The sequence below is a fragment of the Ranitomeya imitator genome, chromosome 1 (assembly GCF_032444005.1).
Source record: "Ranitomeya imitator isolate aRanImi1 chromosome 1, aRanImi1.pri, whole genome shotgun sequence".
NCBI classification, from domain to species: domain Eukaryota; kingdom Metazoa; phylum Chordata; class Amphibia; order Anura; family Dendrobatidae; genus Ranitomeya; species Ranitomeya imitator.
In genome coordinates, this window is record NC_091282.1 from 1,120,489,877 (window position 1) to 1,120,514,914 (window position 25,038).

The 25,038-nt window shown below is 44.7% G+C and overlaps 1 protein-coding gene across 2 annotated transcripts in view; it reads left to right on the forward strand.

Moving 5' to 3' along the window:
- The window catches only part of SGCZ (sarcoglycan zeta), a 2,021,747-nt gene that overhangs the window by 1,275,323 nt on the left and 721,386 nt on the right, over positions 1-25,038 (forward strand). For both annotated transcript variants that reach the window (XM_069744428.1, XM_069744427.1), the window contains one exon: positions 12,250-12,441. In XM_069744428.1, coding sequence (XP_069600529.1) covers positions 12,250-12,441 — 192 coding nt within the window. The remainder of the gene's footprint in view (positions 1-12,249; positions 12,442-25,038) is intronic.

Genomic DNA, 25,038 nt, shown 5'->3' on the forward strand with positions numbered 1-25,038 from the left:
TATCTCGCTGAAGATCTGTTTATACCAAGGAAGGTGACGGGCACAAGGGGGCATTCTTTGCGTCTGGAGGAGAGAAGGTTTTTCCACCAACATAGAAGAGGATTCTTTACTGTTAGGGCAGTGAGAATCTGGAATTGCTTGCCTGAGGAGGTGGTGATGGCGAACTCAGTCGAGGGGTTCAAGAGAGGCCTTGATGTCTTCCTGGAGCAGAACAATATTGTATCATACAATTATTAGGTTCTGTAGAAGGACGTAGATCTGGTGATTTATTATGATGGAATATAGGCTGAACTGGATGGACAAATGTCTTTTTTCGGCCTTACTAACTATGTTAAATCCGCTTATTAATATGCATTCCTATGTAGTTATAAAATGGTGTGTTATGGGGAAAAATGTTTGCAGGCTGCAATCATGATTTTTATTAAAAATTGTAGAAAAACTATAATAACATGCTTTCTCTCCTAGCTGCGTCCTTGACATCACTTCAATGCGTGTTGGGAGATATTGATTCAATTATTGCTGGATACAGTCAAAAAGCCAGTTTAGCCATCTTCTCAGACATGTGTACCTCTCCTCTTGTTACATTTGACTTGAGTAGTCCCCCTCCTATTGCATTAAACATATACATAAAACACAGTTTGCTTCTTGTATGTATTTATTATTACCAGAACTGTATTACTGCTGAATCAATAACCATCCAGCCATTTTCAGGTCTCTCAAGAGATGCTCAATTGTTTAGGTCAGGGCTCTGGCTGGGCCAGTCAAGAATGGTCACAGCGTTGTTCTGAAGCCAATCCTTAGTTATTTTAGCTGTGTGCTTAGGGTCATTGCCTTGTTGGAAGGTGAACCTTTGGCCAAGTCTGAGGTCCAGAGCACTCTGGAAAAGGTTTTCATCCAGGATATCTCTGTACTCGGCCGCATTCATGTTTCCTTCAATGACAACCAGTCGTCCTGTTCCTGAGCAGTGCCTGGTTTTCTCCACACATATTGCTCAGAATTATCACCAAAAAGGTCTATCTTTGTCTCATCAGACCAGAGAATCTTATTCTCATAGTCTGGGAGTCCTTTATCTGTTTTTTAGCAAACTCTATGAGGGCTTTCCTATGTCTTGCACTGAGGACAGGCTTCCATCGGGCCACTCTGCCATAAAGGCCCGACTGGTAGAGTGTTGCAGTGATAGTTAACTTTGTGGAACTTTTTCCAATCTCCCTACTGCATCTCTGAGGCTCAGCCACAGTGATCATGGGGTTCTTCTTTACCTCTCTCACCAAGACTATTCTCCCATGATTGCTCAGTTTGGCTGGACAGCAATGTCTAGGAAGACTTCTGATGGTCCCAAACTTCTTCCATTTAAGGAGTATGGAGGCCACTGTGCTCTTAGGAACCTTGAGTACTGCAGACATTCTGTTCTAACCTTGGCCAGATCTGTGACTTGCCACAATTCTGTCACTGAGCTCCTTGGCCAGTTCCTTTGTCCGATGTGACATTAGCACTGCAGTCAATGACAAGACTCAGAGCTGGACCAAGGAAGTGTTAGCCAAGCTCAGTTTATTTGTTTTTAAGAAAACCCCTTTAATTATTTATACTTGGAATAGTAATACATTTTTTGTAGCAAATCTGTAAAGAAAGTATTTGTAATGAACCTATGAGACATTTTGTCAGTCTATCAAATTCAAAGCTTCATAAGTTTTGAATGTGTTACTCTAGTCGATCCAAATCATCAATAATCTTTTTCTGTGTAGTTAATAAGCCTTTTTTCTCAGTCATCTGGTGGCTTAGTCTAATTTTGCTACTCTTAATATATTTCTAACAGATGTCATGATGTAGCTTGCACTAAAATATGCATTAAAGAAATCCATTATGTTCACAGCATGCCATATATTTTAATCTACTTGAAAGGCTGTGAGGAGGTCAATAACACTGGTTATAATAAATGAACAAGGGTCGGTGATGAGCAAGATACATACAGCAAATACTGGGGAAAACATGATACAGTATATTCAAAGAAAAAGGCATGTTATCTGGCATATCATATTTTCAATTCTTTTCTGGGGGGACCATTTAAAAAGAGTGAATTTACATTGATTTTCCATATTTGATCTTTTTTGCTTTTAAGTTATGTTTTTGAGAAATTAAATATGATATTTGGCCATTAAATATATAAAGCTATGCAAAGAAAATAGTAGAGAATGCCACCTGTCTGTGTTCTCGGCAACTAAAGTATGCCAATGTATATTTTTGCTATAGTATATGACCAATCTAATGACACAAACTAAGGCTAGGATCACACAACAGTATTTCTTCACATCCAAGAGAATCAGGTCAATTCTACTAATCAATCTCTAATCAAATTCTGACCAATGTGATCAGAGTGTAATCTGAATGTCTCCGATGAGGAACAATATGGAACCAAAATTCTACACCTTCTCCGTTCTGTCAGTCTGTGCTAAATCAGGCTACATTCAGATGTCATCCGTATCTAATGGCTTCCACAGATTCATGTCATGATTTTTTCCGATGAAAAATTTGAACATGTTAATGGCCCCATAGACTAACATTGTTCGAGTGCGACCATATGTTTTGTTGGATAGCACTCAGACTGAAAATATTGTCATGTGCATAAGCCCTAATGATAGTTAATATGGGAAGTGTCTCATAGTAAAAGCATGCACTTGTCCTCACACTATCCACACTATGAAATTTTATGCAGTCAATACTTTATACTATCTATACAGCTCTGGCAAAAATTAAGAGACCACTGCAAAATGTTCAGTTTGTCTGATTTTTATAGGTATATTTTTGAGTAAAATGTAAATGGATTTTTTATATACATGTTGTATTTTTTGTCTGACAAAGAAAAATGGTCAAAATAAAAAAACTGTTTTCAGACCTCAAATAATGCAAAGAAAACAAGTTCATAATCATTTAGAAACAACAATACTAATGTTTTAACTCAGGAAGAGTTCAGAAATCAATATTTTGTGGAATGGCTATGATTTTTAATCACGGCTTTCATACTTTCACACTGCACCTGACACAAAAATTTAAGCAGTTCTTCTTTGTTTAATGGCTTGTGACTATCCATCATCCTCTTGGTTACATTCCAGAGGTTTTCAATGGGTTCAGGACTGGAGATTGGGATGCCCATGACAGGGTTTTGATGTGGTGGTCTCTTAATTTTTGCCAGAGCTGTATCTATCAGTGTAGTATGCACACATATTGTTAGGACTGGCGGAACGCACCAAGACAGATGATAAAGGTGCGTTCGCAGTCCGGGGTCCACCGTGCAGGTGAGAACCTGCTGCTAGCAATTAGCAGACAATATGGCGGTATACACGCGTGGGTTAAACCTCACCCAGCGTGAAGAAAGCGATCCTGTTAATTCACAGGACCGCAGTACCGCACTAGTGCGCGAGCAAGTGGTCAGCGGACTTAACCCCAGAAGGGATTGGAGCCCGATTAGACCCTTGCTGGCGTAACACCGCAACTGGGTGTGTAGAGAACCTTAAGCAATCTATGTGCACAAGAGTGCGAGCGATGCTGCACTAACGGACGCCACTAACCACCCAGACTCGGGTATGGAAAGCGCAAGGCAGGCGCACGGCGCCGTACTGGCAGGCACAGCTACAGGACGCTGTGATGTGTGTTAGTGCTGTAGGCTAAGTCGGGCGCTAGGTAGCAGCCATACACCTTCCGCGAACAGACATTCAATAGGGTAGGGGTTTCCAAGGACGACTTGCACTCACAACATACACACATAAGCAATTGTAAGAAAATACTAGCGCATGGCCGTGCGGTCATGCGCAGTTAATATAGCAGCAGCACAGGAAGTGGCCACAGCACTTTTGCCCTTCTAGGACCTGCCAAGAGGACCAATGGAATGTGCTGCAGAGACTGAGCACATGACCCTCGATCTCCAACGGGAGACCTTACGCTGGGCATGCTCAGTACATGCAGACAAGGACTTAGTCCCAGAGAAGTCCGCTCGCTGCTGACCAGCACTGACTTTAAAGGCAGAGACTGGAGAAGCAGCACTAACTCTCAGAACAGAGTGAGAATGAGCAAGACGCTGGGACCGACGTCCTTGCTGAGCAGGCTCCACTGCGGCTGGACAAGAATGGGAGACCGCAGCGGAAGTGGCTCGAGATTCCCCCTGTGCAGAAGCGGGAACTCGACCCCTAACATTACCCCCCCTCCTAGGGCCCCCCCCTCCTTGGGCCTCGCTACGTTCGAAGGCAGCAATGAGCTGCGGAGCCCGAATGTGCTCAACAGGCTCCCAGGACCTGTCCTCGGGACCATAACCCTTCCAGTCCACCAAATAAAATTTTTTACCACGCATCACCTTGCACCCCAAAATAGCGTTCACCTCATAATCGTCCGTAGACGAACCCGATGTCCCAGCAGATGACTCGGAAAAGCGGGACATATACACGGGTTTCAAGAGGGACACATGAAAGGTGTCGGTGATACCCAGGCGTGGCGGAAGGGCCAAACGATAGACCACAGGATTAACCTGTTCGAGGACCTTGAATGGACCCAAGTAGCGAGGAGCAAATTTAGTGGACTCAACTCGCAGCCTGATGTTACGGGCGGAGAGCCACACCAAGTCGCCAGGAGCAAAGGTCGGGGCGGGACGCCGATGAGCATCAGCGGAGGACCTCATTCTCTCCTTAGAGGCCCGAATGGCATCCTGAGTGCGGTCCCAAATATCCCGTGCCTCCACAGCCCAGTCTGCCACCCTGGAGTCGGCGGAAGACACGGGCATAGGCACAGGTACCCGTGGATGCTGACCATAGTTGAGGAGGAATGGGGTTTGTCCAGTGGAGTCGGCAACGGCGTTGTTCAGTGCAAACTCTGCCCATGATAGCAAGGATGCCCAGTCATCCTGCCTGGCTGAAACAAAATGCCGCAGGTATGTGACCAAGGTCTGGTTGGCCCTCTCTACCAACCCATTCGTCTCGGGATGATAAGCGGAAGAGAGATTCAACTCAATACTGAGAAGACGACAGAGCTCTCTCCAGAACCGAGACGCAAACTGGGGACCCCGGTCACTGACAATTTTGTCTGGCATACCATGTAGGCGGAAGATATGTTTGATGAACAACGCTGCCAAGGCCCGTGCAGAAGGTAACCGCGGCAGCGGCACCAAATGCACCATTTTTGAGAAATGATCGGTGATGACCCAAATGATGGTACAGCCGCGAGACTTGGGCAAACCCACAACAAAGTCCATCCCGACCATCTCCCAGGGCCTATCTGCCACCGGCAAGGGATAGAGCAAACCAGCTGGCCTTTGACGCGGAGATTTATTTTTGGCGCAGGAGACACACGCCAGAACATAATCCCTGACATCCCGGACCATATGCGGCCACCAGTACGTCCTCGCCAGTAGCTCAGATGTCCTCTTTGTCCCAAAGTGTCCACCCACCCTGGACGAATGAGCCCAAGAGAGAACCTCCGGTCGCAAATTAATGGGCACAAAAGTCTTGCCCGGAGGCACAGACTCTAGCGAAACCGGCGCCACGGTTCTCAGGCTCTCGGAAGGGACAATAAGCCGAGGCTCCTCTTCCTCCTCCTCAGTTGACATAAGGGAGCGAGAGAGAGCGTCAGCACGGATATTCTTCTCCCCGGCGAGATAATGAAGGGAAAAGTGGAACCGGGAGAAGAACAGGGACCATCTGGCCTGGCGAGAATTTAGCCGCTGGGCTGTCTGCAAATAGACCAAATTTTTGTGGTCCGTGTAAACTTGGAAGGGAAACCGCGCACCTTCCAGAAGATGTCTCCACTCCGAAAAGGCCAACTTCATTGCTAGCAACTCCCTGTCCCCGATGGAGTAGTTCCTCTCCGCTGGCGTGAAGGTCTTGGAGAAGAAGAAGCATGGATGCTTCCGACCTTGAGCATCCTTTTGGTAGAGGACTGCTCCAGCACCAACGGACGAGGCATCCACCTCCAGTAGGAATGGCTTATCCACATCGGGACGATGTAAGATGGGAGCGCTAGCAAAGTGGGACTTAATAGAAGTGAAGGCCTTGGAGACCTCTTCCGACCACAATTTGGGATTCGCTCCCTTCTTGGTGAGGGCTACCAAGGGAGCCACCAGAGTTGAGAAGTGGGGAATGAACTGGCGGTAATAGTTTATGAACCCCATAAAGCGCTGCACCGCTTTAAGAGAATGGGGCTCTTGCCAGTCCATCACAGCCTGTAGTTTGGCAGGATCCATAGCCAATCCCTGGGCGGAGATGATATAGCCCAGGAAAGGTAAGGACTCCTGCTCAAACACACACTTCTCCAACTTTGCGTAAAGAGAGTTTGCCCGTAGGAGGTCGAAGACTCTGCCAACATCTCTCCGGTGGGAGTCAATATCTGGAGAAAAGATGAGAATATCATCCAGATAGACTACAACCGAGGTGGAAAGCATATCCCGGAAGATGTCATTGACAAAGTCTTGAAAAACGGCAGGTGCATTACAGAGCCCGAAGGGCATCACCAGATACTCATAGTGCCCATCTCTGGTGTTAAATGCCGTTTTCCACTCGTCCCCCTCACGGATGCGAATCAGATTGTAAGCACCCCGCAGATCTAGTTTCGTAAACACTCTAGCTCCCCGAAGCCTATCGAAAAGCTCAGAAATCAACGGCAAAGGGTACTTGTTCTTCACTGTGATAGCATTAAGACCCCTGTAGTCTATGCATGGACGTAGTTCTCCATTCTTCTTCTGCACGAAGAAGAACCCTGCCCCAGCAGGTGACACTGACTTCCTAATGAACCCTCTTGCCAGATTCTCTTGTATGTACTGAGACATTGCCTCCGTTTCCGGGAGAGATAATGGATAGACTCGACCCCGGGGAGGCTCAGCACCAGGCAAGAGATCGATAGGACAGTCATAGGGGCGATGGGGCGGAAGGGTCTCCGCCGCCTTCTTGGAGAATACATCTGCATAAGACCAATATTGCTTGGGGAGAGAGGATAGATCTGCGGGTACCTCAGTAGTAGCAACCTGAACGCACTCTCGGTGACACCTACCCCCACATGATTCACCCCATCCCAGAATTCTGCCTGAGGACCACTCGATGTGAGGAGAGTGGTACCGTAGCCAAGGTATCCCCAACAGGACCTCATCAATACCCTCAGGAATGACGAGCAGAGAAATAATCTCCTGATGGGATGGCGACAGGGACAGAGTAATAGGGATGGTCTGATGTGTTATCTGTGCGGGGAGCGTCGACCCATTCACCACTCGTACCGTTACTGGTTGGGATAGCATAACCAGGGGTATTGCGTGACGTTGGGCGAAGGCAGAAGACATAAAATTGCCCTCCGCCCCAGAATCCACGCAGAGGTCTACCGAGTGGGAGGATGAGCCAAAGGTAATTGTCCCCTTAAAGGACAATTTGGAGGCAAACGTCGCAGTGTCTAGTGCACCTCCACCTACTACCACTAGACGCTGACGTTTCCTCGACCGCTGATGACATCTGGTGGCAAGATGTCCTGACTGTTGGCAAACCTGGCATCCCTGGGGTGCACGAGCAGTCTGGGACTTAGATCCCGCTCGTGACACCACCTTAGGTTCCTGGAACTCAGGAGCCTGAACTGGAGATTCCAAAGGTTTGGCGAAGGTGGGAGCCAGCCGAAACCTCTGCCTACACTGGGCTCGCTCTAACCTCCGCTCGTGAAAACGGAGGTCAATGCGAGTAGATACTGCTATTATCTCCTCCAGTGTGGCGGGAATCTCCCTAGTGGCCAGAGCGTCCTTAACGTGGTCAGCCAGCCCCCTCCAAAATATAGGGATAAGGGTTTTATCCGTCCACTCCAGCTCAGATGCCAGAGTGCGGAAATGGACGGCAAAAAGGCTGACCAAGGACGAGCCCTGAGTCAGTGCCAACAGTTGGAGCGCCGTATCATGGGTGACACGAGGTCCTAGAAAGACCTGTTTCAGAGTGCTCAGGAATAACGGAGCACTCTGCACCACATGATCGCCACGCTCCCACAGCGGCGTAGCCCACTGCAACGCCCTGTCCGACAATAAGGAAATTATAAAGCCCACCTTAGCCCGCTCTGTAGGGAAACGAGAGGCCAGAAGCTCGAGATGTATTGAGCACTGACTCACGAAACCCCTACAGGACTTACTGTCACCAGAAAATTTCTCTGGTAGCGGGAGGCGAGATAGCGTCGGTACAGGAGCGGCAGTGGACAAGGTAGCTGCAGCCACACTTGCAGCCTGAACAGCGACAGCAGTAACATCCACAGCTGAGGTTGAACGCTCAAGAGCCGCCAACCTTCCCTCCAGCTGCTGGATGTACCGCTGTAAACGCTGATCGTCCGCCATTTTACTAGCCAGACCCTGGCGCTAGTATTATGTTAGGACTGGCGGAACGCACCAAGACAGATGATAAAGGTGCGTTCGCAGTCCGGGGTCCACCGTGCAGGTGAGAACCTGCTGCTAGCAATTAGCAGACAATATGGCGGTATACACGCGTGGGTTAAACCTCACCCAGCGTGAAGAAAGCGATCCTGTTAATTCACAGGACCGCAGTACCGCACTAGTGCGCGAGCAAGTGGTCAGCGGACTTAACCCCAGAAGGGATTGGAGCCCGATTAGACCCTTGCTGGCGTAACACCGCAACTGGGTGTGTAGAGAACCTTAAGCAATCTATGTGCACAAGAGTGCGAGCGATGCTGCACTAACGGACGCCACTAACCACCCAGACTCGGGTATGGAAAGCGCAAGGCAGGCGCACGGCGCCGTACTGGCAGGCACAGCTACAGGACGCTGTGATGTGTGTTAGTGCTGTAGGCTAAGTCGGGCGCTAGGTAGCAGCCATACACCTTCCGCGAACAGACATTCAATAGGGTAGGGGTTTCCAAGGACGACTTGCACTCACAACATACACACATAAGCAATTGTAAGAAAATACTAGCGCATGGCCGTGCGGTCATGCGCAGTTAATATAGCAGCAGCACAGGAAGTGGCCACAGCACTTTTGCCCTTCTAGGACCTGCCAAGAGGACCAATGGAATGTGCTGCAGAGACTGAGCACATGACCCTCGATCTCCAACGGGAGACCTTACGCTGGGCATGCTCAGTACATGCAGACAAGGACTTAGTCCCAGAGAAGTCCGCTCGCTGCTGACCAGCACTGACTTTAAAGGCAGAGACTGGAGAAGCAGCACTAACTCTCAGAACAGAGTGAGAATGAGCAAGACGCTGGGACCGACGTCCTTGCTGAGCAGGCTCCACTGCGGCTGGACAAGAATGGGAGACCGCAGCGGAAGTGGCTCGAGATTCCCCCTGTGCAGAAGCGGGAACTCGACCCCTAACACATATATGAGTAAAACTTTTTTCAGCTTTTTTTTAACCTTTTTCTGAAAAACAATTTATAGTACATGCAAATTTGCAGACTAAGGCCAATTTCAAACTTCTATTTTTTCCGGTAATGGAAAAAACGGTACCAGAGATGACAGTGTCCATGTGTGTAATAGTTGCAACACATGTGCCGCAACCATGTGACATATCAGGACCACAAGGACGGGCGCCAGGGTAGAAGAGCTACAGTAAGCGCTGTTCCCTGGTGCCGGGTGCTGAAGACGGCTCTCATCATTCTCCCTTGCTCTGCCGGCAATCAGCATGAGCAGTAAAGAATGATGATAGTTATATTCAACTGATAATAATGACACCAGACGGCAGCTGGTGGGACTATTACTCCCATCATCCTACACCTGTTGTCGCTAATAACAGTGATAATAACAGCCACGGCCTGTGCTATAAATAATTAAATGAAAAAAAGTTGTTGGTTCACTTGTATTGTATTTATGCCACCGCCATAGGACAAGTGGGAAGAGCAAAGCACCAGAATTGCCACATCTAATAGATGTGCCTTTTCTGGGCAACTGCAGACTGCTATTTTCAGGCTAAGGGGTCAATATCCATGGCCCCTTACCAGCCTGAAAATACCAGTCCCCAACTGTCAGTTTAAGCAATGCTAGTTGTCAAAAATGAAGGGGAACCCATGCCGTTTTTTTAAATTACTTATTTAAATAATTTTAAAAAACAACGTGGAGACCCCTCTATTCTTGATAATCAGCCATGCCATCACTGACAGCTGAGGGTTGCAACACCCAGCTGCCAGTTTTGCCTGGCTGGTTATCAAAAATACAGTGGAACACACACCATTTTTTTTCTTATTTATTTACAGTGCAGGAGCCAGCTGATAAATACTCTGATCAGCCACTCCTGACTCACTGTTATTAGCGGCAGCAGGTGTCCGCTGATGGGGCTAGAAGTCCCAGCAGCCGACACCAATGGCTGGAGGTAAACTTTATCCCTCCAATCATAGTTGAATGCTCACGCTGTCATTTGACAGCATGTGAACAATGGCTGTTTGACCAGCAGTGATGATTTTACCACTGATTAGAAGCAGTGTTTTCCAAACTGTCATGCACATGACAGCGTGCCAATCACTGGATCTTCGGGCCCCCCATTCAAATCAATGGTTGCTATGGGGTTACTTCCACCAGCTGTCAGTTTTGCCTGGCTGGTTATAGAAAATACATGGGAACCAAGCTAATTTTTTCATTTATTTATTTACTTATTTATAGTGCTAGTGGCATGTGAGGAATACTCCCATCAGCCGCTCCTGCTGTCACTGTTAATAGCAGCAGCAGGTGTAGGCTGATGGAAGTAATAGTTGAATCAGCCATCGCCTGCTGTCATTGTTCTCACTTGAATATAACTCTCATTATTCTCTCCTGCTCACGCTCATTGCCGGCAGAGCAGGGGAGAATGATGAGAGTCATCTTCAGCACCCGGCACCGGGGAACAGCTTTTACTGTACCGCTTCTTCCTGGGCCCTGGTGCATGTCACAATGATGATATCCATGTGTGTCATCCAAATGTATGTGTGCAGGATGTTTTGCTGCCTGTGTTGACAGTAAAAATGGACATGTCAGTGTGTTTTGCCCGTGGACACGTGGTCCGTGGAAGCACATTGACATGTGCACAGACCCAAGAACTGTCTCCACACATACTCGAAACATGGACGTGTGAAAGAGCAATAAGGCAGTGTTTCCCAAACTCCAGTCCTTTTGGCCCCCAACAGTTCTTGTTTTCAGGATTTGTTTAGTATTGCACAGGTGATGGAAATATCATCAAAACATCAGGAGTTTTCTCACCTTTGTAACACTATGGAAATCCTGAAAACACTGGTCTAAGGCAAAATTAAAAATGCATTTTAGTTTTTCAGCTTTTATGTACCTCTTGAAACTAATATAACATTAAATTATGTACAAAAAATAATACTGTTTCCAAACTATTGAAGAATGCATTCAAAGCAAAAGCTATGTAGCTTATGTCAAAAGTGCCTTCTTAGCTGAGTCTTAACCAATAATTGGAAGACGCGTTGTCTATGGGACCTACTTTTAAAAAGAGAGTAAAATATGTTGGTAGCTCATGATTTAGGACATGTTTAGGTTAAAATTTAAATTAAATAGCTTTAAATGAAGCCAGAGCTGTCAATTACAGAAGAAGGGAGGGTGGAGATAGAGGGAAAACAAGTAGGTTGGAAGGTGTATATAAATATTTGGCCACGTCACTATGCACAACATGCCTGTACTTTGTTTGAACGGTCATTGTATGCTGACAGGCCCTTTGAGGTGTAACCATCATTTAAAATGTTATTTCAATAGTACACGTGAAAATAAGAAATTTTGCAAGATATCTTATCTGAGAAATTTGCTTCTGTCTCTGACAGAATTGATCAGTTATTATCAAAATTATCAATGCTGAGGTAAAATCTATGTTCAGTGAAGACTTTCCCATTACTGAGATAGGAGATGGCGGCTGCTAATGATGAAATTCTATATAGACAGGCGGGGGAGGAGTTAGAAGTAGAGTTCCTCTCTCCTCCTCTACTATCTACGTAGAATCTTATCAGTAGCAGCTCTCATCTTCTATTTCAGTAATGGGAAAATCTCCACTGAATACAAATTTTACCTTAGAACTTAGAATTGTGATAATGACTGATCAATTCTGGCAGAGAAAGAAGCAGATTTCTCTGATAAAACGTAATACAAAGTTTTTTATTTTCACATGTGCTATTGACTTATGAAACAAAAATTAAAATGACGGTTACTCTTTAATGGTTTGTTTCCTAGATGCTGTCTTTTCCAATCCATCAAATAGGGAATCATTTATTTATTAGACGGAAGTGTTTTTTGCATTATTTTTATCCTATTTTTTATCTTTCTTTATAGATGACACGAGAACAGTACATTTTGGCAACACAACAGAATAACCTGCGGACAGAAAATGCTCAGTTTTACCCAGTAGGAATTTATGGATGGCGGAAGAGGTGCTTGTACTTCTTTGTGCTACTACTGTTGGTTACGATGATTGTTAACTTAGCCATGACAATATGGATTTTGAAGGTTATGAATTTTACTGTGGTAAGTTATCTTATTCTTACTAGATGCATTATTATTTATGTACCATGCTCTGTTTATATTATGTTTGTATGGATTCCTGACTCTAATTCTTTCACTTCATTCTATAAAAAAATCCAAAAATTAGATAATTTTTGCATAGAATAGTTCACTTACATTGTAATATTTTGATATTCATATTAAGACTTAACAAGCCCCAGATTTTTTCAGTCTAAATCTCATCCACATATCTGGTATTAAAATTCATTTAAATTTTTACCTACAAAAATTGGCACCTAAATCAACAACAATTCTGAATTGTGCCGGCCAATAATTATACTATGGCATACATTTCAAATTAAAAATAACCATTTATATGTGAAATTTTCTGCAGTTATCTTTGCAGTCCCAATGCATTAAACATTTTCAAAAAATCTTGAAGCAATATATTAACCTACGTCTTTTCAGTAGCTACAAGTAAGCTACAAACTTCACAGATACCCTAAAGTAATTTGAACTCTGCTATTTCTGCCCTCTCTTTTACAGTACTTAATATAGAATCAACATTTAAACATAGCTTTAACATTTTTTCTATAACCATAATCCAAGAAGTATCGTTTCTCTTTGTGGAGAGTGACATGTTAAGAATGTCAAGGTGAGGAGACTTAAGGCCGCAATGCTGCCTTGGGAAATATGCAAATTCTCTCTTCAGAAAGGAAGAGGACTAGAACTCTAGTGCCACCTATTGGAAGTAGCAATCCTAACAGTCAATGTCGACCCTTTAACGAGCCTTGTCACATGACTTAGGATAAAAGCCAAATCAGAATTTGCAAATTGAGATTCTGATTTGGCTTTTATCCTAAGTCATGTGACAAGGCTCGCTAAAGGGTCAACATTGACTGTTAGGATTGCCATTTCCAATAGGTGGCACTAGAGTTCTAGTCCTCTTCCTATATTTCTAAAACCATAGAAATACATACAGTTAAGTCCATATATATTTGGACAGAGACAACATTTTTCTTATTTTGGTTATAGATATCACCACAATGAATTTTAAACAAAACAATTCAGATGCAATTGAAGTTCAGACTTTCAGCTTTCATTTGAGGGTATCCACATTAAAAAAACAGGGTGGCACATGTTAAGGAGCTGAAACTCCTTAATCCTTCATCCAATTTTAATGTGGATACCCTCAAATGAAAGCTGAAAGTCTGAACTTCAATTGCATCTGAATTGTTTTGCTTAAAATTAATTGTGGTAATGTCTATAACCAAAAGTAGAAAAATGTTGTCTCTGTCCAAATATACAGTAAATGGACCTAACTGTAGGTCAGTCCAAGATCTGTAAAAACAAAGTGGCTGTTTTTTTTATTCAAATTTTATTTCTATCTAATAAAATGATTTCACATTGGTGGAATATGGAATCACTTCTAAAACAGTTGGAGTCAAACTTTACAACTCCAACCATCCAAAGAATGAAAAGTCAAATTCTCCCCACACAGCAGCTCTCCTGGCACACAGGTTGTACAGGGAAAGCAGAAAGCATTGTTGAATTAAGGTTAAGATCAGATGAGAAATGGAATTTATGGTCCATTACACAATGGTGTGGTTAGCACTATGGACTCTGAATCCTTGGATCCAAAGTCAAATCTTGGTGGGATCTCATTAATAAACTCATGAGGTGAGCCCTTTATCAAAGTAATAACTATGTGGATCAGTCATATCCACAAATTGTAAATAAGATTGTGGTAGTCTTGTTCATAAATCATACTAGACAAGCTTTTGTTATGATTATTTTTTCCACGCGTACCTTAGAACCATGTGGAAAATTGCCCCTGTGCACTAACATGGAAGCTAATCTCGGTCTTTATGATGTCCAAATTTGGGTCATTGCAGTGTTGGACAGTGAGCAAAGCCAAAATAGCTTAATAGGGACTGGACTGCTCTTTGCTCACTGTATGTCAGACTTCTGCAGTGCAGCCATGTTGAAATTATGCATTTACACAGTTAATTCTCCCTTGGAATATTAGTAATGGTTTGCAAAGTAGTGGAAAATCTCTTTAATAAAACACTTGAAACATTGAAATTCAATGGGTACAGAAAGTATTCAGACCCCTTTACATTTTTCACTCTTTGTTTCATTGCAGCCATTTGGTAAATTCAAAAAAGTTATTTTTTTTCTCATTAATGTAAACTCTGCACCCCAACTTGACTGAAAAAAATAGAAATGTACACATTTTTGCGGAAAATAAAAATATCACATGGTCATAAGTTTTGAGACCCCTTGCTCAGTATTGAGTAGAAGCACCCTTTTGAGCTAGTACAGCCATGAGTCTTCCTGAAAATTATGTAACAAGTTTTTCTCACCTGGATTTGGGGATCCTCTGCTATTCCTCCTTGCAGATCCTCTCCTGTTTCATCAGGTTTGAGGGTGAAAGTTGGTGGACAGCCATTTTCAGGTCTCTCTAGAGATGCTCAATTGGGTTTAGGTCTTTAGGTTAGGCTGGGTCAGTCAAGAATGGTCACAGAGTTGTTCCAAAGCCACTCCTTTGTTATTTTAGCTGTGTGCTTAGGGTCATTGTCTTGTTGAAAGGTGAACCTCGGTCAAGTCTGAGGTCCAGAGCACTCTGGAAGAGGTTTTTATCCAGGATAGCTTTGTACTTGGCTACATTCATGTTTCCATCAATGACAACCAGTCGTCCTGTCCCTGCAGTTGAAAATCACACCCATAGCATGATGCTGCCACCACCATGTTTCAATGTTGGGATTGTATTGGGCAGGGGACGAGCAGTGCCTGCTTTTGTCCACACATGCCACTTAGAATTATCACCAAAAAGGTCTATCTTCATCTCATCAGACCAGAGAATCTTATTTCTCAAAGTCTGGGAGTCCTTCATGTGTTTTTTAGCAAACTCTGCACTGAGGAGAGGCTTCTGTCAGGCCACTCTGCCATAAAGGGCTGCAGTGATAGTTGACTTTGTGGAACTTTCTCCCATCTACCTACTGCACCTCTGGAGCTAGCCACAGTGATCTTGGGTTTCTTCTTTACCTCTCTCACCAAGGCTCTTCTCCGACGATTTCTCAGTTTAGCTGGATGGCCAGGTCTAGGAAGACTTCTGATGGTCCCAAACTTCTTCTATTTAAGGATTACCTTAACCTCCAGCGCTGGGCCCACTTCAAAGCCGGGACATGTCAGCTGTTTTGAATAGCTGACATGTGCCCGCAATAGCGGCGGGTGAAATCGCAATTCACCCGCCGCTATTAACTATTTAAATGCCGCTGTCAAATGCTGACAGCGGCATTTAACCGGCGCTTCCGGCCGCACGGCCAGAAATAAGCGCATCGCCGACCCCCATCACATGATCGGGGGGCAGCGATGTGTCAGCATAGCAACCAGAGGTCTCCTTGAGACCTCTATGGTTGCTAATGCCGGATTGCTGTGAACGCCACCCTGTGGTCGGCGCTCATTGCAAGCCTGCAATCAAGCAACATAGGAGCGATCTGATGATCGCTGCTATGTAGCAGAGCCGATAAGGCTATGCCAGCTTCTAGCCTCCCATGGAGGCTATTGAAGCATGGCAAAAGTAAAAAAAACTTACAAAAATATGAAAAAAATAAAAAAAAAAATAAAAGTTTAAATCACCCCCCTTTCGACTCATTCAAAAAAAAACAATAAAAAAATCAAACCTACACATATTTGATATTGCCACGTTCAGAATTGCCCGATCTATCAATAAAAAAAGATTAACCTCATCGCTAAACAGCCTAGTGAGAAAAACATTTGAAACGCCAGAATTACTTTTTTTGGTCGCCGCGACATTGCATTAAAATGTAATAACATGCGATCAAAAGAACGTATCTGCACCAAAATGGAATAATTAAACACACCAGCTTGGCACGCAAAAAATAAGCCCTCACCTGACCCCAGATCACGAAAAATGGAGACGGTATGGGTATTGGAAAATTGCACAATTTATTTTTTTTTTAGCAAAGTTTAGAATTTTATTTTACCACTTAGGTAACATGTAACCTAAACATGTTTCGTGTCTATGAACTCTTAATGACCTGGAGAATCAAAATCGCAGGTCAGTTTTAGCATTTAGTGAACCTAGCAAAAAAGCCAAACAAAAAACAAGGGTGGGATTGCACTTTTTTTGCAATTTCACCCGACTTGGAATTTGTTTCCCGTTTTCTAGTACATGACATGCTAAAACCAATAATCTCTTTGAAAAGTGCAACTTGTCCTGCAAAAAACAAGCCCTCACATGGCCATATTGATGGAAAAATAAAAAAGTTATGGCTCTGGGAAGGAGGGGAGCGAGAAACGAGAACGCAAAAACGGAAAAGGGCAAGGTCGTGAAGGGGTTAATATATATTTATTCAAAATTCTGACTACTTTGAATATCTCATTGCCAAATTAGATTTCATCCACAGCCTCATGCACAAAAGCAGATTGCCATTCTTTATTATTTCAAAATTGTATGGAGTTGTGTATGACAACCACAGATCTTGTAATGCTATTACATCTCCTTTTGTCTTAAGTTTAATTCAAAAGTGTATAGCACAAAGAGTTTTTTCTTCTGTCACATCACTTACATAAATTGTGGGATTTTTCAACAGATGCCATGTTACACATATATTTGCCTTTGATTACATCATATGGCAGCACATGAAAAGTCAAACACTCCGTGGTACGGAGCCCACAGAAACATAGTACACTTGCCCCTGTATGGCTTGAGGCCTAATTTGACCAAAACAATTTGCTCTACATGTATAGCTATGTTTTGATAAGAAGAATTACTGTGAACCTTTTGCTTATAGTATGCTTTTTATGTACAATATGTATAATTATTTGTTCTAAACAGATTTCCAAGGCATGAATGATTGAAGCAAATATTGAAATAAAAAATTGCTTGGATAAAATTACCCAAATTCCTAAAATAGAAATAAAATATATTTTAAAGTATATACCATATTAATATAATGTATATACAGTATAAATTCTGCCCATACAGGAGATTGAAGAATAATGAAAGCATATTTATAAGTTTGATCTATAAGGTTTAATGATGGGGGGGGGGGGGGAGGGGCGCGGGGATGTGGGTGTATGCTGGATTTTGTCAAGCATTGTTCAGTTACTTGGTTAAGAAAAGCATAACAGCAAATTTACAGTATGACAAGTCATAGAGCACATCTAAACAATTCCATCCTATCGTACATAATTGTACATTAATATGTATATAAAAAACATAATATTTACAGTACATGCTAAAAGATGTAAAACGTATGAATGTAATGTACCTAAGACCAACATATACAGTATGTTACACCCCTTTAAGCAGCCTCTGTGGGCAGGGTGTTTGGTAGATCTCATCTGGATAAAGCACAGTGCTGGGAGCTGTATTGAGGTGCAAGAGGGTCTTCCCCTTCTGCCAGGGATCGACTCGAGAAACCTCTGTCAAAGCTCCTTACACACAAGAGATGAGGTTGAAACACTTATGTTTATTTACAGGAATATAAATTGTGAAAATTGGAAGGGCAATAGTAAAGAACAACAAAACAAATAGTATTACATAGTCTACTATTCAGATACTGGAAGGGCTTTGCAGTAAGGCTGCAAATTAAGTATGACACTTCCTGTCTAAGCAACAGCAGAAACATTTTAACTAACCACCATTAACCTACAAATGGCGGCAGCAATGGAAACATTACAGTCAAACGATGAGGCCAGGTTCTTGCAGATGTTGGCATGCTTATGGATCGCCCCCCATGGGGCCGTGGTCCTTCAGTTCACAGGGGGATGTCATGGTGGCTGACCCAGTTCGTGGCCCTGGGACGTCCGTGTAAAAGGGGAAAGGTTTTTAAAGGGAATGTTCGTGATGCCACCTGTGGTATTCGGTCAGGGTGACCAACGCTGCTTTAAGGGGTATGCTGGGGTTATGCTATGGCAGCTAGATAGTATACCTTCCCACAGGTCAAGTATATCCCCAGGGCTTCCCGGTGTGCAGAGGGTGGATGGTGAGAGGCGCAGAGAAGAACGAGGACACAAAGTTGCAGTGTCTTTACCTTTACTGAAGACTTCAGCATCCACAGTCCAGGGCACCAGATCACAGGGCAGGCAGAGTCCGGCCAGTTTGGAGGCAAGTCCAGTGTCCCCTTGTCCAGGTGGAAATCAGTAGCCTTCCTCTAAGGGGTGCCACCATACCTCCTGTGTTTTGGGGCGGACAGGTAACGTGAAATTAGCTGTCCTTCTGGTCACTGGAGCAAGGCATAAAGGTCGTTACTCCCTCAGTGTTCTGGTTAACAGGCTTCTGCGTCTCAGAAGGAGGCAGCCTGTGTAGGGCTGGTCCCTTTCTGGTATCCTCTCCTTGGCTACGACTTCCTTGTATGCTTGCTGCAATACAATTTTGCCTTCAATGTCTAATTGTTGGAGCTGCAGCTCTGAAGGCATGCACCGCACCTTGTCCTTCTCCTTCGTTCTCTGACAGGATCCCACCCTGCCAGGGACCAACTAACTGAGCGGAGCTCAGCCAGCAACTCACTAACTTTCCCTACAGGTCACCAGTTTTACCTATGTGGGGAGTGGCCTAATAAATAGGATCATGAGATCCCCCTGGTGGCCTGGTGTGTGAAATGTGTTGCATGTTTGTGATACCTGGATGCAGTTATCCTTCTTTGCCTCCAAACGTAGCATCACTCTCCCCGAGAGGAAAGCAATACCACTGCGACGACCAGGACCCTGGGGCGCCACCCCCCCATTAAATCCAGTACTCCCAGACTGGGAAAAGAAAACAACAGTTTACAGGTTAGCAAAAGGCACACACATTTTTGAAATGCTATAAAACAAATTAATATGAACTGTTGCTTCTCTTTATGGGAGGTGAGGTCACTTGAACGTTGTATAACAAAACATATTTACATTGTGTGCACACTTTTAATAAGGGTGGAAAACAGTTACTAACTATGAAATAAAATTACTCAAATGGGTATACTATCTCTTAAGTGCAAAGGCAAATATTTTATCCTTATTCAAGTGCAAATCAACATCTGATTACTTTTATTCCTCTTCAAGTGCAAAGTTTCTGTCCAACCCCGGGGGTTACTTCATTTTCTCTCTTTGTTATGGACCTGGTGGTTAGGAGCACCCGGAACGACCTGATGGTTAAACTAACACAGGACAAGCTCTGGGAAGTGGGAGCTCTGCTGACCGCAACCCCTAATCCTATCACACACACTAGAAATAGCCGTGGAGCGTACCTAATGCTGCCTATATGCCTCTTCACAGCCTAAGAGCTAACTAGCCCTAGAGATAGAAAATAAAGCCTACCTTGCCTCAGAGAAATTCCCCAAAGGAAAAGGTAGCCCCCCACAAATATTGACTGTGAGTTAAGATGAAAGTCACAAACACAGAAATGAAACAGGTTTCAGCAAAGGAGGCCAGACTTACTAAATAGACTGAGGATAGGAAAGGTATCTTTGCGGTCAGCACAAAAACTACAAAAAGACCACGCAGAGTGTGCAAAAAGACCCCAGCACCGACTCACGGTGCGGAGGTGCCACTCTGCATCCCAGAGCTTCCAGCTAGCAAGGCAAAATCATGATAGCAAGCTGGACAAGAAAACAATGAACAAATAATTAACTAGCAGGGACTTAGCTTCTGCTGGAGTAGACAGGTCACCAGAAAGACCCAAGAGCGAACTGAACCAGTACAAGAACATTGACAGCTGGCATGGAGTAATGATCTGAGTGGAGTTAAATAGAGCAGCCAGCCAAAGAATAAACTAAGTCACCTGTGGAAGGAACCTCAGAACCAGCAGCTCCATTCACAGCCACCAGAGGGAGTCCATGGACAGAACTTGCCAAAGTACCATTCATGACCACCAGAGGGAGTTCGATAACAGAATTCACAACAGTACCCCCCTTGAGGAGGGGTCACTGAACCCTCACCAGAGCCCCCAGGCCGATCAGGACGAGCCAAATGAAAGGCACGAACTAGATCGGCAGCATGAACATCAGAGGCAAAAACCCAGGAATTATCTTCCTGACCATAACCCTTCCACTTGACCAGGTACTGGAGTTTCCGTCTCAAAATATGAGAATCTAAAATCTTCTCCACCACATACTCCAACTCCCCGTCGACCAACACCGGGGCAGGAGGATCAACAGAGGGAACCATAGGCGCCCCGTATCTCCGCAATAACGACCTATGGAACACATTATGGATGGCAAAAGAAGCTGGAAGGGCCAAATGAAATGACACAGGATTGAGAACTTCAGAAATCTCATATGGACCAATGAAACGAGGCTTAAACTTAGGAGAGGAAACCTTCATAGGAACATAACGAGACGACAACCAAACCAAATCCCGAACACGAAGTCGGGGACCAACACAGTGCTGGCGGTTAGCGAAACGTTGAGCCTTCTCCTGGGACAATGTCAAATTGTCCACCACATGAGTCCAAATCTGCTGCAACCTGTCTACCACAGAATCCACACCAGGACAGTCCGAAGGCTCAACCTGCCCTGAAGAGAAACGAGGATGGAAACCAGAATTACAGAAAAAAGGCGAAACCAAAGTAGCCGAGCTGGCCCGATTATTAAGGGCGAACTCAGCCAAAGGCAAGAAGGACACCCAATCATCCTGATCAGCAGAAACAAAGCATCTCAGATATGTTTCCAAAGTCTGATTAGATCGTTCTGTTTGGCCATTTGTCTGAGGATGGAAAGCCGAAGAAAAAGACAAATCAATGCCCATCTTAGCACAAAAGGACCGCCAAAACCTCAAAACAAACTGGGAACCTCTGTCCGAGACGATGTTCTCCGGAATGCCATGCAAACGAACCACATGCTGGAAAAATAATGGCACCAAATCAGAGGAGGAAGGCAATTTAGACAAGGGTACCAAATGGACCACATTAGAGAAGCGATCACAAACCACCCAAATGACCGACATCCTTTGAGAGACAGGGAGATCTGAAATAAAATCCATGGAAATATGCGTCCAGGGTCTCTTCGGGACCGGCAAGGGCAAAAGCAACCCACTGGCCCGAGAACAGCAGGGCTTAGCCCGAGCACAAGTCCCACAGGACTGCACAAAAGAACGCACATCCCGTGACAAAGAAGGCCACCAGAAGGATCTAGCCACCAAATCTCTGGTACCAAAGATTCCAGGATGACCAGCCAACACCGAACAATGAACCTCAGAGATAACTCTACTAGTCCATCTATCAGGGACAAACAGTTTCTCCGCTGGACAACGGTCAGGTCTATCAGCCTGAAACTTCTGCAGCACCCGCCGCAAATCAGGGGAGATAGCAGACAAAATTACCCCCTCTTTGAGAATACCCGCCGGCTCAGGAACACCCGGAGAGTCAGGCACAAAACTCCTTGAAAGGGCATCAGCCTTCACATTCTTAGAGCCCGGAAGGTACGAAACCACAAAATCAAAATGGGAGAAAAACAGCGACCATCGAGCCTGTCTAGGATTCAACCATTTGGCAGACTCGAGATAAGTCAAATTCTTGTGATCCGTCAAGACCACCACGCGATGCTTGGCTCCTTCAAGCCAATGTCGCCACTCCTCGAATGCCCACTTCATGGCCAACAACTCTTGATTGCCAACATCACAATTGCGCTCAGCAGGCGAGAACTTTCTAGAAAAGAAGGCACATGGTTTCATCACCGAACCATCAGAAATTCTTTGAGACAAAGCAGCCCCTGCTCCAATCTCAGAAGCATCAACCTCGACCTGAAACTGGAGCGAAACATCTGGCTGGCACAACACAGGGGCAGAAGAAAAACGATGCTTCAACTCCTGAAAAGCCTCTACGGCCGCAGGGGACCAATTGACCACATCAGCACCTTTCTTGGTCAAATCAGTCAACGGTTTAGCAACACTAGAAAAATTAGCGATGAAGCGACGGTAAAAATTAGCAAAGCCCAGAAACTTCTGCAGGCTCTTCACAGATGTCGGCTGAGTCCAATCATAAATGGCCTGAACTTTAACAAGGTCCATCTCGATAGTAGAAGGGGAAAAAATGAAACCCAAAAATAAAACCTTCTGAACTCCAAAGAGACATTTTGAACCCTTCACAAACAAGGAATTTGCACGAAGGACCTGGAACACCATTCTGACTTGCTTCACATGAGACTCCCAATCATCCGAAAAGACCAAAATATCATCCAAATATACAATCATGAATCTATCCAGGTATTTTCGGAAGATGTCATGCATAAAGGACTGAAATACAGATGGAGCATTAGTAAGCCCGAATGGCATCACCAGGTACTCAAAATGGCCCTCGGGCGTATTAAATGCTGTTTTCCATTCATCGCCCGGTTTAATAAGCACAAGATTATACGCCCCTCGAAGATCTATCTTGGTGAACCAACTAGCCCCCTTAATCCGAGCAAACAAATCAGACAGCAGCGGCAAAGGGTACTGAAATTTGACCGTGATCTTATTAAGAAGGCGGTAATCAATACAAGGTCTCAGCGAACCATCCTTCTTGGCCACAAAAAAGAACCCTGCTCCGAACGGTGATGACGACGGGTGAATATGCCCTTTCTCCCAGGATTCCAATATATAACTCCGCATAGCGGCGTGCTCTGGCACAGATAAATTGAACAGTCGGCCCTTAGGAAACTTACTACCAGGAATCAAATTAATAGCACAATCGCAATCCCTATAAGGAGGTAGGGCACTGGATTTGGGCTCATCAAATACATCCCAGTAATCCGACAAAAACTCAGGGACTTCAGAAGGAGTGGACGATGAAATTGACAGCAATGGAACATCACCATGTACCCCTTGACAACCCCAGCTGGACACAGACATTGATTTCCAATCCAATACTGGATTATGGACCTGTAGCCGTGGCAACCCCAAAACGACCACATCATGCAGATTATGCAACACCAAAAAGCGAATATCCTCCTGATGTGCAGGAGCCATGCACATGGTCAATTGAGTCCAGTACTGAGGCTTATTCTTGGCCAAAGGCGTAGCATCAATTCCTCTCAATGGAATAGGATACTGCAAGGGCTCCAAGAAAAAACCACAGCGCCTGGCAAACTCCAAGTCCATCAAATTCAGGGCAGCGCCTGAATCCACAAATGCCATAACAGAATAGGACGACAAAGAGCAAATCAGAGTAACGGACAAAAGAAATTTAGACTGTACCGTACCAATGGTGGCAGACCTAGCGAACCGCTTAGTGCGCTTAGGACAATCGGAGATAGCATGAGTGGAATCACCACAGTAAAAACACAGCCCATTCCGACGTCTGTGTTCTTGCCGTTCAGCTCTGGTCAAAGTCCTATCACATTGCATAGGCTCAGGCCTATGCTCAGAGAATACCGCCAAATGGTGCACAGCTTTGCGCTCACGCAAGCGCCGATCGATCTGAATGGCCAAGGACATAGACTCATTCAGACCAGCAGGCGTGGGAAATCCCACCATGACATCCTTAAGGGCTTCAGAAAGACCCTTTCTGAAAATTGCCACCAGGGCACACTCATTCCACTGAGTAAGCACAGACCACTTTCTAAACTTCTGACAATATACCTCCGCTTCATCCTGACCCTGACACAAAGCCAGCAAGATTTTCTCCGCCTGATCCACTGAATTTGGTTCATCATAAAGCAATCCAAGCGCCAGAAAAAACGCATCTACAACACGCAATGCAGGATCTCCTGGCGCAAGGGAAAATGCCCAGTCTTGAGGGTCGCCACGCAACAAAGAAATAATGATTTTTACTTGTTGAACGGGGTCACCAGAGGAGCGGGGTTTCAAAGCAAGAAACAGTTTACAATTATTTTTGAAATTCAGGAACTTAGATCTATCCCTAGCAAACAAATCAGGAATTGGAATTCTAGGCTCTAACATCGGATTGTGAACCACAAAATCTTGAATGTTTTGTACCCTTGCAGTGAGATGATCCACACAAGAGGACAGACCTTGAATGTCCATATCTACACCTGTGTCCTGAACCAGCCAGAGGTTAAGGGGAAAAGAAAGACAAAACACACTGCAGAGAAAAAAAATGGTCTCAGAACTTCTCTTATCCCTCTATTGAGATGCATTAACACTTTTGGGCCAGCTGTACTGTTTTGGACCTGGTGGTTAGGAGCACCCGGAACGACCTGATGGTTAAACTAACACAGGACAAGCTCTGGGAAGTGGGAGCTCTGCTGACCGCAACCCCTAATCCTATCACACACACTAGAAATAGCCATGGAGCGTACCTAACGCTGCCTAGACGCCTCTTCACAGCCTAAGAGCTAACTAGCCCTAGAGATAGAAAATAAAGCCTACCTTGCCTCAGAGAAATTCCCCAAAGGAAAAGATAGCCCCCCACAAATACTGACTGTGAGTTAAGATGAAAGTCACAAACACAGAAATGAAACAGGTTTCAGCAAAGGAGGCCAGACTTACTAAATAGACTGAGGATAGGAAAGGTATCTTTGCGGTCAGCACAAAAACTACAAAAAGACCACGCAGAGTGTGCAAAAAGATCCCCGCACCGACTCACGGTGCGGAGGTGCCACTCTGCATCCCAGAGCTTCCAGCTAGCAAGGCAAAATCATGATAGCAAGCTGGACAAGAAAACAATGAACAAAT